The sequence below is a fragment of the Jaculus jaculus genome, chromosome 2, assembly GCF_020740685.1.
Source record: "Jaculus jaculus isolate mJacJac1 chromosome 2, mJacJac1.mat.Y.cur, whole genome shotgun sequence".
In the NCBI taxonomy this organism is placed as follows: domain Eukaryota; kingdom Metazoa; phylum Chordata; class Mammalia; order Rodentia; family Dipodidae; genus Jaculus; species Jaculus jaculus.
Genome location: NC_059103.1, coordinates 194,165,450 through 194,181,677, shown reverse-complemented (window position 1 = coordinate 194,181,677; position 16,228 = coordinate 194,165,450). Strand labels below are relative to the sequence as shown.

The 16,228-nt window shown below is 38.9% G+C and overlaps 1 protein-coding gene across 1 annotated transcript in view; it reads right to left on the bottom strand.

Moving 5' to 3' along the window:
* The window catches only part of Fam91a1 (family with sequence similarity 91 member A1), a 60,684-nt gene that overhangs the window by 35,226 nt on the left and 9,230 nt on the right, over window positions 1–16,228 (bottom strand). The window contains exons 5-15 of the mRNA XM_004661354.2: window positions 15,672–15,739; window positions 13,884–13,997; window positions 12,677–12,767; window positions 12,242–12,304; window positions 6,817–6,923; window positions 6,128–6,166; window positions 5,529–5,641; window positions 5,026–5,141; window positions 4,018–4,130; window positions 3,395–3,481; window positions 756–888 (exon numbers count right to left, since the gene is read on the bottom strand). Of these exons, the coding sequence (XP_004661411.2) occupies window positions 756–888; window positions 3,395–3,481; window positions 4,018–4,130; window positions 5,026–5,141; window positions 5,529–5,641; window positions 6,128–6,166; window positions 6,817–6,923; window positions 12,242–12,304; window positions 12,677–12,767; window positions 13,884–13,997; window positions 15,672–15,739 (1,044 nt within the window). The remainder of the gene's footprint in view (window positions 1–755; window positions 889–3,394; window positions 3,482–4,017; window positions 4,131–5,025; window positions 5,142–5,528; window positions 5,642–6,127; window positions 6,167–6,816; window positions 6,924–12,241; window positions 12,305–12,676; window positions 12,768–13,883; window positions 13,998–15,671; window positions 15,740–16,228) is intronic.

Sequence of the window (16,228 nt, the reverse complement as noted above, 5' to 3'; positions counted from 1 at the left end):
TGCCAGAGCCTCTGGCTGCTGCAAAGGAACTCCAGGTACATGCATCACTTTGTGCATTGGGCTTACATAGGTACTGGGGATTCAAACCCAAATTGTTAGGCTTTGCAGGCAAGTGCCTTAACCGCTGAGCTATCTCTCCAGCCTGAGATCATCTCTTAAAAACACTCTTTCCTAGGTGTCATTCCATACCTCAAGCCCTTCTGAATTCTTTGGATGGAGACAATGGTACTACCCATTGCACCGAAGGTTAACATCCTTAACTATCACATAACTAAGTCTCCACTAGCCCAATAGCCACATTAAAACACATTGAAATTGCTATTATTCTTCTTTCTTTAAAAGTGATTATCTGCTCCCTTTTATAAACCAAACCTCTGTAATGACTACCACAGTAACATCTGTAGGAAGCTCCTATTTACTATCTTCATGTGATGAGATCTATTATCCTTGACATTTTATGCATTTTGGCATTTGTTAAACCACTGCTGTTCTAAATTCCATCACCCTTCTTAAATAAACATTCCAAAGCTGTAGCAGAACTAGGCAGATTTACATAAAACAAATGTTAGTAGCACATGAGAGTGGGAGAAATAAAATAAGAGAACAGAGTTCCAAGTCTCTTTTTATAAATCCAATGTGCTACCACCACAAATTATATCAACATAAGGGGTTAAGCAAGTGAGTATGATCTGTCTAATATCTTAGACATCACAGAACCATCATAACATCATCATAGTGAAATATATTTATCATACCATAACTGGGTTGTTCTGGCTGAGAAGTCTGAGCTACTAGATCTTTATTGTGACGCAGAAAGAGTATTGTGTTTCTCAGAGTAAGTGCATGATCAAAATATCTCTGTGCTTCTCCTTCACCGGTGCTCTGAACCTAAACCAAGAGAAAAGAGATTTTTGCAGCAAACACCACTCATATTCTAACAAATAATCATGTAATGTGGATATTAAGACATTATTCATAAAATTCAAAAAACCTGCCCAGACAATAATGAAGCAAATAATTTCTATCAATTTCAACTAAGTTCTCAAATTTGTCGCACCTATGAAGATAATGGCAATTACACAAAGAAGTGAAATTACAATTTTAGCAACTGAAAATATTGCTAAATTATCACATTATATAAATTATATGTCCACTGATTGGTTCAAATCAGGTACTTAGAAAAATTCTAAATCCCACAATCTACCTTCTCTGAAAAAGCAGCCAATATGTCTAACACTCTGAGTGTAACTTTGTATCATAGGTTACAGGGAAGACTGGAGTACGTCATTAAACATAGCTATTTGCCACTGAACACATAGCATAAAGACATTCAATGATTTGTGGAGTGCTGGCAAAGGCACTATGACTTCTCCAAGAGATAAGAGTAATACACTGAACAGAAAAAGCTCCTGACTTCCTTGGCCTTATGTAGTTAATGCATGCTCTTCAGGCATGAGCCCATCGCCTATTTAATAGATAAAAACATACACATCCAGAAATGACACAGAAAATGGAAGTTAACTCCTAGCAGGGCAAATAACTCCACTAGAGTTGCGTTAACAAAATCAACCAGCTAAGCTTAACTATGATCAGACTACTTTAAAAGTAGCTAAGAAACTATTTTGAGAACTAAACTTCAGGTTAAAAGGCATTCTCAAGATTACGTATGTAATAAAAACAAACTAACAACAAAAACTAGATATATGAATAAGTAAAAGTAGGACTGGAGAGATGTCTTAGCGGTTAAGGCACTTGCCTGCAAAGCCTAAGGACCCAGGTTTGATTCTCCAGGTCCCATGTTAGCCAGATGCACATTGTGGCACATGCATCTGGAGTTCACTGGCAGTGGCTAGAGGCCCTGATGCACCCATTCTTTCTCTCTCTCTCTCTCTCTGCCCCTCCCTCCATCCCTGTCTCTAATAAATAAATAAAACAATTTTAAAAAGGCAAAAGTATTAGAATTTGCTACAAGGCTAGATGACATTAAAAAAGATAAAAATCAGGAAATCAGAACTTAGAATGTGTAGTAACATAATAAAACATCAATTACCTCAAGGTCTAAGTGAATAATGAAAGTATACAGACGAAAGTAGGAGACTAATTAATAAGAAGTATATCATATATATTTCCACTCTAATGAATGTGAAAAAAAAAAATCCTTCAGCACAAAAGCAGTGAAAGAACGTTATGGGTTTAAGAAGATATAAAGGAGTTACAGAATCATTGCAAATTCTCTAAATAGCACGTTTATCTACCAAATTCATTGCTGAAGCCCAAAAAAGTACCAGAATCAAGGAACAGACAAACTGTTTACATATAGGAAACAGATGATAGAATAAAACATCCAGAATAAAAAGCACAGTTCAGGGCTGGAGAGATGGCTTAGTGGTTAAGTGCTTGCCTGTGAAGCCTAAGGACCCCGGTTCGCTGGAAGCCCTGGCGTGCCCATTCTCTCTCTCTATCTGCCTCTTTCTCTCTCTGCTACTCTCAAATAAATAAATAAAAATGAACAACAACAACAAAAAAAGCACAGTACAGCCCAAGCAATCAAGATTTAGAGCTAAGGAAAACTGGCTTTCTCACAAGGAAAAGGGAGGTCAAGAGCAAAGATGGCTGAATCTTCCTAGTGCCACATGGACAGTGAGAACAGACATAAATATGATCCCCAGAATACTGTTCCAGATTCCAGACAACAGGAACAAAATCTTCAAATAAAATAAGAGCTGATATTAGAGTCTCATCAGGAAAAAAGGCAAGGTTGTCTTAGAAAAAAGTTCAATTTATAATAATTACACAGAAACAATTTTTTTGTTCTAAAATAGTTTATTTACTTGCAAGGAGAGAGAGAAAATAGGCACACCAGGGCCTCCTGACACTGCAAATGAATTCCAGGTGCATGGGCGTGTGCATTTGGCTTTAAGTGGGTGCTAGGGAATCAAACCCAGGCCATCAGGCTTTGCAAGCAAGCACCTTTAACTGCCAAGCCATCTCTCCAGCCCACAACTAAGTTTTTGTTTTTTTTGTTTTTTTTTTTTTTTCTTTTTTTTGAGGTAGGGTCTCACTCTAGCCCAGGCTGCCCTGGAATTCACTATGGCATCTCAGGCTGGCCTTGAACTCACGGTGATCCTCCTACCTCTGCCTCCCGAGTGCTGGGATTAAAGGCATGTGCCACCACGCCCAGCTCAAGACTAAGATTTTTTTACCCAATTTTATTGTAGCAAAATATGTTGAGTTGGACATAGCATCTTAAAAACCACAAAAGTCATTCTCATATCTAGGCACAGTATTAAGATGGATAATCAGCGAGGAATGAACTAGACTGTACCCAAGTCCAAGATAATGAACCAACCCATCAGCAGAACTGGCACTGTATCAAGCAGCAGGAAACACTTACCTTTTCTAACTCTATAAGGAAGCTGTCCAAAGACTCATCTGAGAGTTTGCCTACTTCAAACATTGTGACTGCATGGCTTTTCAAGTTCTGTAGAAAAGAAACATCCTACTAAGCTCTGTTTTTCTTTTTCATGCTAAGAACAGATTTACACTAAGCTTTCTAGTGAGGAGCGAGTTCTTCCAATTACAAAGATGGTCTCTGTGGAAAGTATCACATTCCTCTGAGGAACAGGACACAGTGGACTCTTTTCAGGACTAGCTCTGGTACTCAGAAAGCACTGAATTATTTTATATCTAATCTTTAAACAAGCTTTGACTTACTGGTAAAAGTTTCATCGTCATTAAAAATGTAAAAAGAGTGGAGTCAAATAGGAATGTAATTTTTCAGGACTAGCTCTGGTACTTAGAAAGCCCAAAGGCACAAAGTTATTTTATATCTAATCTTTTTTTTTTTTTTCCCCAAGGTAGGGTCTGGCTCAGGCTGACCTGGAATTCACTATGTAGTCTCAGGGTGGCCTTGAACTCATGGCGATCCTTCTACCTCTGCCTCCTGAGTGCTGGGATTAAAGTCATGCGCCACCACGCCCGGCTTATATCTAATCTTTAAACAAGCATTTGACTTACTGGTGAAAGGTTCCCCATCATTAAAAATGCAGTCAGAGTGGAGTCGAATAGGAATGCAATGCGCTTGGTATATCCTGTAGACAGACTCAAACTGCTTATACTGGCTGTGTCAGCTGAAAACATCGTAAAGTGAAGTGAGTTAGGATAGAATTTTTGCTTATCATTAGGTATGACAGAATACTTCATTTCAGTTTAATTTGTCAATCACAAAGTACTTAAATTAAACATAAGCAATATCATAGTCATAAGAGACCCCAGCCTATCTATCTCAAAGTAAAGAGAAACAAATTGTTAACTTTCTTGAGACAGGGTCTCACAATTTAGCCTAAGCTGGCCCTGAATTCTAACCCTCCTGTTTCTACTTCCTGAGTGCCAGAACTACAAGTGTGTGCCACATCAAGTGAAGGGGGGAAAACACTTTGTTTAGAAAGCATTTACTTTGGGGATAATTTCCTTGAACGCAGTAATAAAAGCTCTTGATAACTATCAGTAAGAGTAAGAGCCTAAACTCCTTCATATGTGGTTCAATTAACAGGTCAAAACAGGAAAACGGCCACCCCAGACTTCCCTTATCCCAACATTCACCATGGGCACCTCCTTTCAGGTGTAGCCTGCATTGTTCCTCGGGCTGACACATTCCATCATTGGCCAGCAGGACCCTAGTCATCCCAGCTCAAACCTTATCTTCTTCCCCTGAAGATATCCCTAACTTTTCTAGCCAAAAGGGGTCTCTTCTTTGTATTCCCAGGTATCATAATTGCTCCATGCACCACTTATATAGTTTTGAGGCTACATTCCCTTCTTTCTGCCTCAACTTAATTTCCAGAATGAAATGACCATATTCTTATTAACTTTACAGCCACAGAGTGCTCAGCATATGAACAGATGCTCACAGGCTGCACAGTGATTAAGAAAACCTAAAGCAAATCCATACTGTACATTGGCTGTCTGTCTGGCCAGGTGGTGCACCTGCAGACAGACTCTCAATCCCACGGAGTTGCTGCTCACCTGGATCCTCCTGGCTGTTTGTGTCAGTGTCAGTGGCTGAAGAAGCTTCTTGTACAGGGCTCCTGCTTTCCCCGCCGTCCCATGACAAGAGCATCTTCTGTGGGTCTAAAGTACTTCTATCAATGAAGAATAGATTCATTTTAAAAATCATACAAATGATCTCACATACAAGTAGCAACTGAAGTCACATTTAAACTATGAACAAGCCATCAAAATCCAATCTTAAATTCAAGCCTGACATGGGGATGATGCCCAAAAATATTCTAGCCACACACTGTAGCATTCTTCATTAAGACTCATGGACAGGATTCTCCAAAATTAAAAATTTTATAAAATATTGCATGTACTTTATTTTTCTAGACAGAGGTTTCTTAGTTTTCATCAGATTCTAAAAAAGATCCATCACACCCAAAAGTAATTTAAAATCACAAGTAGGCTGGTTGTCTCAACTGGCAGAAATTTACTTTCTTTTCAAAAGAAACTATATCAAGAAAGTGAATTACTTTAATCTGTTCACAGATGGGACATTCTTCCATGATGAATGAAGCTGATCCAAATTTATTACTTGTCCTTTCTTATGGGCAAAACCCAGTCGGCAATACATGGAGACAGCATTCTGAAAGGAATGTGAAGGAAATCTGCATTGAGAAAGACATCAGAGTATCTGTAGAGAAAAATACTGTAGGACTCAGTCTCTCATGATGCTTGAGCATTTTCATACCACAACCACCCAACAGCCTTGGGCAGCCCTGTTCTTCCTTTGTGTTGTCACATATGTCTGTGGGAGAACGTCCCCACCTCCCTGGCCTACTGTCCTAGATCTGCTTCCACTGAGGCAAGAGATATGGCTTTCACAAAGCTCACACCACCATACTGATTAGGCCACTGCCTGCTGCACATCAATGGAGCACCCCCTTTCACTTCACCAGGCAGCAAATGGACTCAGGGATCATCTGCCTCTCCTCTTTTTGCTAGCTTCACTGTGCAGACTCCCTCGAGCAATTTGATAAGAATCTCAATGCCTCTATTTCTCAGTAGTGTCAAGATAAAAATCAACTAGCAAAATCTATTCATTACAAATAAGACTAAAAAAATAGCATACCTTAACCAGGGATAAGTCTATTTCAAGGACATTTGCAAGCTGGAAAATAACATCAAAATTATTTTATTCTGAAAGTCATCAGTACATTGCATAATTATAACAGATAAATATAATCAGTGTTCAGTAAAATTTTACTCCTAAATTAAAAGATTCAATAAATTTCAAACTCAGAACTTTTATTTCCTTTACTCAAAGACTCTTAGACTTTAACAAAGTGAGTAAGATTACTCACTTTTTAATTCTGCATCATTTTACAGAAGATTCCTAAATATATCAATCTAGTCTGCACTCCTTTATTATATAAGAGGCACATAAAATGTACCTAATAAATTATAATTTATTAACTTAAAATATGAGCCATGTGTGGTGGTATACACCTACAATCCCACAACTTGGAAGGCAGAGTCAAGATCAGGAGTTCAAGAACAGCCTTAGCTATAGAGTGAGTTAGAGGCCAGCCTGAGCGACATGAGACCCTATCTCAAAACAACAGCAAAACCAATTTTTAATATGTATATGCAGGAATTGCCTTAATAATAATATTTAAATACACTGGCATATCAGTAGGTCTCTGGTCTCCCTGTGTGTAGACTGCACAAACATTTTAGGCATCATTACATTTACCTAGTTAATACAAACTTACTCTTAAATCTTGAGGTGATACGCTTTCAACTATCTGCCACACTTACCTCTGCTACGTTAGTGTGCTCATCTATTGACACAAATATCTTATAGAGTAGAGTTTCAAAATAATCACCTTGCACTCGATTCATAACAAAACCTTCAAGAGGAGGAACTAAAATAAACATAAGAGACTTTTCTCAGTAATGCAATTCCATAAAACAAGAAAGTACAGTTTAAATATTTAATAAGAGAAACCATTCAGTTGGAAACCAAAACCAGCTGCTTATTCATTTCAACCAGTCCACATCCATGGCAAGTTTGCTAAAACTCCCATAGATAGGGCCATGTACAATAACATCTACACAGAACACTGTCTAAAAGGAGGCAAAAGCACCTGCAAAGAGTAAATTCACTCACAGGAATTCTGGACGCTAAGGAGACAAAGGAAATGCTAAGGTACAGACTTGGCAGAAGGCAAGGGAGAGGGCCAACTTTGGAATGGGGACTCCTTCAAAGCCTTTCTGCGCTGCTGAAGCCTCGCAGGTATCACAGGACTATTGAAAACACAGAGACGGGAATTCCTGGCTCTCTCCGCTCTCCCCATCCCCAGTACTGTTCTGAGGAGAGGCAGTGCTGCATGGCCGCGACGTTCACAGCAGCCCCAGTATAATCTCCTTACTCAGTGGCCACAGCAAACACCTTTAAAAAAAAGTCTTCAGGCTGGAGAGAAGACTTAGCGGTTAAGAGCTTGCCTGTGAAGTCTAAGGACCCCGGTTCGAGGCTCAACTCCCCAGGACCCACGTTAGCCAGATGTACAAGGGAGCGCATGCATCTGGAGTTTGTTTGCAGTGGCTGGAGACCCTGGCGCGTCCATTCTCTCTCTCTCTGCCTCTTTCTCTCTCTGTCTGTTGCTCTCAAATAAATAAATAAAATGAACAAAAAAAGTCTTCAGCACATCAGGTAACCCAACCATCACTCTACCTAATAATGTTTATTCCCTCATGCTATCGCTTGCCCAAATGCCTTCATGAGATTTTACTAGAAAACTCTGCCCAGCCAAAGAGACAGAAGAAGGATATCTATCTTTACCACCTCCTCCATGTGTAGATTTCCCTTTAGTGTCCTGGAGACAAGGGGTACCTAAGACACAGCAGCCCAAAATGGGTGCTCCTATGTCACCTGACTCTAAGGCAATCTAAATGCACTCAAACCTAAATGACTCCTAATAGCAAAAGCCAAGACAAAATTCAAGTTGTCAAAATTAAGACAATGAAAAGCTATAGTGTGTATTTCAAGGAGGTTATTTACTTTACAGATCTGGCTCCTGTCATTTTCAAAGTCCTGGGGAATTAGTTCTTTATGCACTTTTAAGGATCAGAAGGTTCTTTTTAGACATATTCTTGAAAGTCCATACTTGACATCATTAATGCTTACCCTTCAGTACCAATGGTGTCCACATATTTACTGAATGCTTACTAAGTGCTGGACAACTGCCAAGTAAATTACTTGTACAATTCCACTCAATCCTTGTAACTCTACAAGTTGTACAGGATTAGAATCATCCCTTCCTTAGAGATCAAAGAAACCAATGCGCTAAGAGGTTAGAAATTGCCTTAAGCTACAATTTATATCTAGGCCAAAAGAGTGAGACAACTCCACATACAGACCTTCAACAGTCTCTACTCTATATTAAGCTAAAATAAACAGTATGACCTAGAGTCAAGCTTCTTAAACTACAGGTTATGAACTAGGATCATGTAAATGTATATGGGGCCCCTGAAAACTTTGACAACAGCAAGATGTTTATGAGCACGTAACAAACTCTGATTCAGAACTGAATGCATATGTGTACCCAAGGCTTCAGGCAGTGCTATGAGCTGTGCTGAACCACACAGCTTCACTGCAGCCGTGTTCTGACACGGCTCCTCCGCATTACACCCCCCACCTCACAACACACCAACACTGCCTCAAACACCTTGGCTCAGATTCAAGACTGTCATAAACTGCAGTGTTTTTGCTACACTGTTCTCTTCTCTTAAACACCATGGCTTAATTACAGAAAACAAAGACGTTTTGTATTTTCCTATAGTCATTTTTTAACATGGATCATACTGGCAGAATATTTGCTTTGAAAAATTGCTGTTTAAGAGACTGGGATGTGGTTCTGTGCTGGAATACCTACCAAATACACATGAGGCCCTGGGTTTTATTCGCAGCACCACCAAAAATAAAAAATAAAATAAAAATTTTCAAGCTTATGACTTGAGTTTTATTTTTTTTTAAAAAAATCAATAAATGAATTGTGACAGGATTTCCATCAACCCCTGAAATGGTCCTAGGAAGGTTAATATCAATATTAATTGTCAAATGACAGGATCTAGAATCACCTAAGCGATAAACCTCTGGGCATGTCTGTGAGGTAGTTTCTAGACTGGGTTAACTGAGGTAGAAAGATCCCGGTAACTATGGACAGAGCCACACTATGGGCTGGGGTCCTTGACCACATCAACAGGAGTGAATGAGCTGAGCACTGCAGTCATCCTCTCAGCTTCCTAAGGACGCAATGTGACCAGCTGCCTCTTGCTCCCTTCCCTATCATGATACCTTCAAAGTACAAATCAGAAAAAAACCCTTCCTTCCTTCCTTCATTGCTTCTGTCAGGCATTCATCACAGCAGTGAGGAGTAATACAGACTCTAGATTCTTCTGTGATTCTATATTATGTACTGACATGAAGAGGCATTCAGCACTGCTCATTATAAAATCACAGTACTTATCAACCTGGAAAAGCACTAGACATGCTCTATGCCCTGTAGCATCAAATACTCAACCAAGATTTAATTCTTATGTTAAAACAGTACATCATTTCACTAGTATACAAATTGGCTTTCGTCTTTAATAAATGATAATATTTCATATATGCTAAAGAATTACTTTAAAATAAATTTATGGTTGAAGTAAATGTTTGGTTTGTAATTTTATAATCTATGCTATCTGGGGTGGCATAAAAATTTCTCAGGCAAAAAGCTGACATGAGTGGAAAAAGCGTAAGAAGCCATGCTCTAAGTCACTGTAACTAAAAACAACATGGGCTCAGTAAAAGAAAAGAAGAGTGTTAGAATTGGATCCAATATAGACAGAAACAACATACAACTTAAGCTTCCCTTCAGCAGTAAGTTATTTAAGAAAAACAAAATCTACCATTTGTTCACATGATGTTGGTTATCCAAATAAAATCAAATAAGACTATTATTTCATATCAACCATGAAAATAAATCCAAACAAAACCACAGATTTGACAAAAGTCATTAAGAATTTTTAGACTAGTTTAATATACATGCATACATGTGAACATACATACATATCCTGTAAGTATTTTACTTAAGCATTACAGAAAGCTAAAGACACTGAAAGGGCACCAAGACACAGAAAGTGGAATGGATGATGGACTAATCCCATTTTAATGACAGAGCTGTTCTAGATGCTGTCCTTGAAAGCACGGCTCCCCGTCCACATTGGTTCCACCATCCATGAGTGATTTACGCAGACGCCCACTTGAACCGCCTCCTCTGAAATCACCTTCGGGTGTACTCTGTCCTGAATCTGATGGCTTTCCTATTGCCATCTCACTTTAAAGGGCATTCCAATTTAGTAATCCCAGGCAAGAGAGGTAATGTGGCAAGTGGGGTGAATGTAGTGTTATAAATGCATGATCTGCCTAGACCAGCCCAAACTGCCAGCTACTAAGTGAAACGCAGCAGGGCAGATAACGGAGAAGCCATCGTTCAGCCATCTGTTCTTTCAAATACATGTAAGGGCTGAGGTGAAGCTGGGGGTGGTGGCACACACCTGTAATACAAGCACTTGGGAGGCAGAGACAGAAGGATCAAAAGTTCAAGGGCAACCTCTCTACATAGCAAGTTTGAGGCCAGCCTGGGCTACATGAGACCCTGTTTCAATAAGAGAAAAAAGGTAACTAACATGATTAGGCAGTCATACTGTCATTAGCTAAAAAGGACTTAAATGAACTAATCACTTTAGATGGATCTCAATGAGCTGACATCAGTTCATTGGATAACAGAGGCTAGAACAATGCTTTCATATTTTCCAACAGACAGGAAGCCACTATCATTTCTGTCTTACAGAATCTTTTTAATCTCTAAATTTGAACTAACTAGTCTATTTGTTACATCAACTATACAGATCCAAATCAATATTGTTTACTTTCAAAAACTGTCTTTCTGGGGCTGGAGAGATGACTTGGTGGTTAAAGGCTTGCTTGCAAAGCCTGAAGGCCTGGGTTCAATTCCCAGTACCCACATAAGCCAGATGCATAAAGTGGCACATTCATCTGGTAGTCATCTGCAATGACAAGAGTCTCGCCTACTACCCCACCTCCTCTTGCAAACAATAAAAAAAAAAAATTTTTTTTAAGTCTTTCTGGGGCTGGCGAGATGGCTTAGTGGTTAAGGTGCTTGCCTGCAAAGCCAAAGAATCCAGGTTCAATTCCCCAGGACCCAGGTGAGCTACATGCACAAGGTGGCACATGCATCTGGAGTTCATTTGCAGTGGCTTCAGGCCCTGGCGCACCCATTCTCTCTGTTTCTTGTTCTCCCTCTCAAATAAATAATTAACAATAAATATTAAAAACTGTTCTTTCTAAGCTTCAAATAGAACTTAGGAATCATGTACGTATATGGTTCAAAATGCATTCATGGGCTGAAGATGGAGCTCAGTAGAAGAGCATGCAAGTGGTTTGATCCCCCATGCTGTGAAAATAAATAGCATTATAAAAGAATCACCAGCACATACTCAAGTAACAGTTAAGACATACAACAGCATGACAGCCTGTCACAATGCAATGGTAGTAAGAGGCAGTACTTCAGTAACCAATCCTAAAACCATTTGTTTGTTAACAATAAAGTCATCCCCTAGAATTTAGTACTTTAAATTTGATTATACAAATATTAACTGTTTCAGTATGATTTAAAAAATAACATGTTCAATGCCAGGTATGGTAGCACACGCCTTTAATCCCAGCACTTGGAAGACCAAGGTAGGAGGATCACTGTGAGTTCAAGGCCAACCTGAGACTACATAGTGAATTCCAGGTCAGCCTGGGCTAAAGTGAGTTCCTACCTCTAAAAACCAAAAATAAATTGATAAATAAACCATAAACAAGAGTATTAGCTAAAAGACACTGGAAAATATAATTACATATGTATATAAATACCAACTAATTTGATTTATAATTAAAGCAAATTTATCCTGAAGTTTCATTATTTTAATAGTGCAAATATCAAAATAATATAAAAATGAAAAAACTTAAGTGAAACCATTTTCAATGGGTTACAATGCAAAAATAAATAAATAAACGTTTTTCCTTGAAAATCATGATAGCTAAGATTCTATAGTTGCTTGTGTTGAATTTATTATGATGACATGTAGTGATCAACCTCTAGTAGCCAGTCAAAACATAAGTGAGACTTACCAGCTATACAACTGTCATCTGATATTGGTACATCCAGATAAATAAACCCTTTGTTATACAAGCCTACAACAGAAAAGCATCTTGTTTTAGATGGAACATTACACAATAGTAATTAAAAAAAAAGATTCTGGCTTTCTACAAAGATTCCTACAACTGAATGCTACATGAAGTAAAATATATTGAGAATAAGAATTAAAGTTTCTAAATCTTGGTTTCCTACATATGTTCACAAATACAAGATTTTTACTACTGATTTTGTGTAAATTTTTATTATATCCAAACCAGAAAAATAACAAATTAAGATCACAATTTCAAATACTAGCATGACAGACTAATAGATAGTACCTGAGCCGAGTCACTAACGTTGGTATTAATCACTGGCTATTTCAGAGAGGTTTTTATGTTGACAAGAGACCATCTCTACTAACCACTTACTATGTACTACATTGTACTCTAGCGATCCAGAGAGCTGAGGGCCGGAATCGATGATCTTATCAATAGCGCATTTCTCAGGTAAAGTGCATATCTAAGGAAAGCAAAAAGTTTTCAATTAATTTCTATCCAACTTAACTAATTCATAGCTCCAAAAATCTATTCATGTTGAACCCATGTCTGATTCCATGTAGCTGAATGAGCTACTTTATTCATCACTATAGAATTCAATGAAAAAGCTAGGTATAGAACCATCACTGAAGGTGCCAAAATATGAAAACCACACAGAGTTTGGAGAACTTGCAACAACAACACTGCTAGTGAGTAGGAAATGTGTGCTGGTGACACAGTCACATATACCTGCTCATTCCGAATCCTCAAATCAGAAGTAGACTCACAAGAATCCCACATAAGTCTCAATGGTGACAAAGTTTGCTGACAGCTCCACTAGGAAGAACTTACACTGGGACAAAATATCTAAGCCTTCAACTCACAAACTTTAATATGCCCTGAGGAAAATACATATCACCTCCCCCCAAAAAAGACACCCAACTCTTACACTCACTTATATTCCTTCGGCTACATATAGATACGACCTGTTTTCTGGGCTCACCCAGTATTCTACCCTTTCCTCTAACCAAGAGCCCTTTCAAACGTGAAGTTTATATCAAGTGTGGTTAGACCTCTGAGAATAGCATTTCCCTTGATCTTGACACTACTGGCCCACTAAGGACCTATCACGACTTCAGTATAATAACTCGAAACTGCCTCAGTGATGATCTTAGATGTCGTCTATCACTGACTGGGGCCAGTAATCAAATGCTTGTGGTCACTTTCCTCCTGTGATGCCCAGGGGCTGTCGTGAGAATTGAATGAGACCAGAAAGCACTCACGAGTGTATGGCACATCTAGCACACACCGGTTGTTCAGAAGTGCTGCCCATATTATTCTTGCTGTAAGTGTGGTATCGCGTCACTTTACATGACACTTGTATCTCATTAACACTGCACAGTACTATACATGAACCAGATAAAGCCTCCCTCACCATTAAATTCCACCAATCATCTGGCCATTATATATTTTAAATTAGTTTAATTTTCTGCAGGAAAACCAAATAATGAAATTTAAAACACACACACAGCTGGAATTTAACTGCTGTAAAGTACATTAAAAAAATAAAAGTTCTAGTTTTAATTTTTAAAAACCCTACCTTAATGTCATCTTCTGTGATGTACCCAGCCTGCACCACCCACCAGGCCTCTATGGCAATTTCCACTGGCTTTATTGGTAGAAGGTCACGGGCACTTTTCCTTCGGAAGAATTTCTATAATGGTATAGACATTTGAGAATCTGCTAACAATGTAAAGTTACCACCTTCTGTGTCTATCAATCATATAATAAGACATAAAAGGCTAAAAACTACCTTTGCAAATAATAATACTTAATATCTTAATTCCAGACATACTATACAATTATCTTACCTTGTTTCAGTCTAGAAACATTTTATCTAAGAGGTGAAAATTTGCAACTAAAAAACATACTTATGCCAGGCGTGGTGGCGCACGCCTTTAATCCCAGCACTCGAGAGGCAGAGGTAGGAGGATCACCGTGAGTTCAAGGCCACCCTGAGACTCCGTAGTGAATTCCAGGTCAGCCTGGGCCAGAGTGAGACCCTACCTCGAAAAACCAAAAAATAAAATAAAATACTTATTTCATCTATTATGTAACTTCTGGAGCTAAGATAGGCAAATAAAAAGGCAAGCAAAGAAATTTTATAAGCTACTTTTATTTTAACCCAGTGATTTGAACTGGCTTTGCCATTAAAATCAAGGTGGATGCTGGGGATGCGCTCACTACTGTTGGCTAAATGGATGCAGGTGTCCATCACATGACCCTCTAAGTACTTTTGCGCTCACACAGCAGCGTTGATCTCACTTCTGCTCGGGAGCTTCTGTTTGCAGATGGCAGTGACTACTGGAGAGGCTCAGATAAAGCGAAGTACACAGCAGAAGGGGCTCGTAAATGTTCAACACTAGAGGAGGAGGCTCAGGCAACAATGCAGACAAGGTGGCAGGAAATGTTTAAGAGCCAGAACAGCTGGGAGTATTTTGGTACACAGTGCTTTGGACACAGGTGGCTGTTATATCCACGGCCTCCCAGCAGTTGTCATTTCCTGCACAATATTAGGCCCATCAACATGTCATCATGGATGACAAAAAGACATCAAAATGGCTGGAGAGAAAGGAGGTTCAGTGGATACAGTATGGGGGAGTATGAGTAAGAGAGTGATGGAAGGAGACTAGGATCAAAATATATATATATATATATATATTTTTTTTTTGATTTTCGAGGTAGGGTCTCACTCTAGCCCAGGCTGACCTGGAATTCACTATGGAGTCTCAGGGTGGCCTCTAACTCATGGCAATCCTCCTACCTCTGCCTCCCAAGTGCTGGGATTAAAGGCGTGCGCCACCACGCCCAGCGTAGGATCAAAATATTTTGTGTACATACATAAAATTTGTCAAAAACCTTTAAGAAATCAACAAAAAAGATAAGAAAAAGATTTTAAATATCATATTAAAGAAAATAAAATATTTAAAGAAAACTAATTTATAAAGTAAGTGTTATATACTGTAAATATTTTTAATTCACTAGTCACTTAAGCTATAGTCTAGAAAATACTGAAGATCTATTCATTGTTTTGATGTAAAGTACATTTTATTTTGTTCAAGAAGTTAAGCTGGGCGTGGTGGCGCACGCCTTTAATCCCAGCACTTGGGAGAGAGAGAGAGGTAGGCGGATCACCATGAGTTCAAGGCCACCCTGAGAATCCATAGTGAATTCCAGGTCAGCCTGGACCAGAGTGAGAGCCTACCTCAAAAAACCAAAAAAAAAAGAAGTTAAGAGTTCATTATTTATACCATTAGAAAGAAAAAGAAAAAAAAGAAACTTCAACCATGACCAAGGGGGTATAAAAGCTTCAAGGGAAATGACTTACTTTTGATGACCTGCACTGATTCATAAGGTCAATGTACTGGTTTCTTCCTATGCCCAAAAGCCTGAGACCTGAAAGAAAGCCCTTCCTTTAAAAGCACTGAATATATCTTGAAATATCAATATACTTGCAAGTGACTTTAGGAAAAAAACCTCAGCTTGCATAATCCTCTTACAATTATTAACACAGTGAGCAAATGTCAAATTAAAAAGAATTCTTGGGGGCTGGAGAGATGGCTTAGCAGTTAAGGCCCATGGAGAGCCTAGGGACCCATGTTCAACTCCTCAGGTCCCACATAAGCCAGATGCACAAGGTCACACATGCACACACAACGGCACATATCTGGAATTCTGCAGTGGCTGGAAGCCCTGGTGTGCTGATTCTCATTTCTCTCCTCTCTTGCTCTTACTTTCACATTTAAAAAAAAAAAAAAAGAATTCTTGGTTTAAGGAGATGGCTCAGCAGTAAAAGGCACTTGCCTGCAAAGCCTTAATGGCCTGGGCTCAATTTTCACAGTACCCACGTAAATCCATATGCATAAAGTGGTGCATCCATCTGGA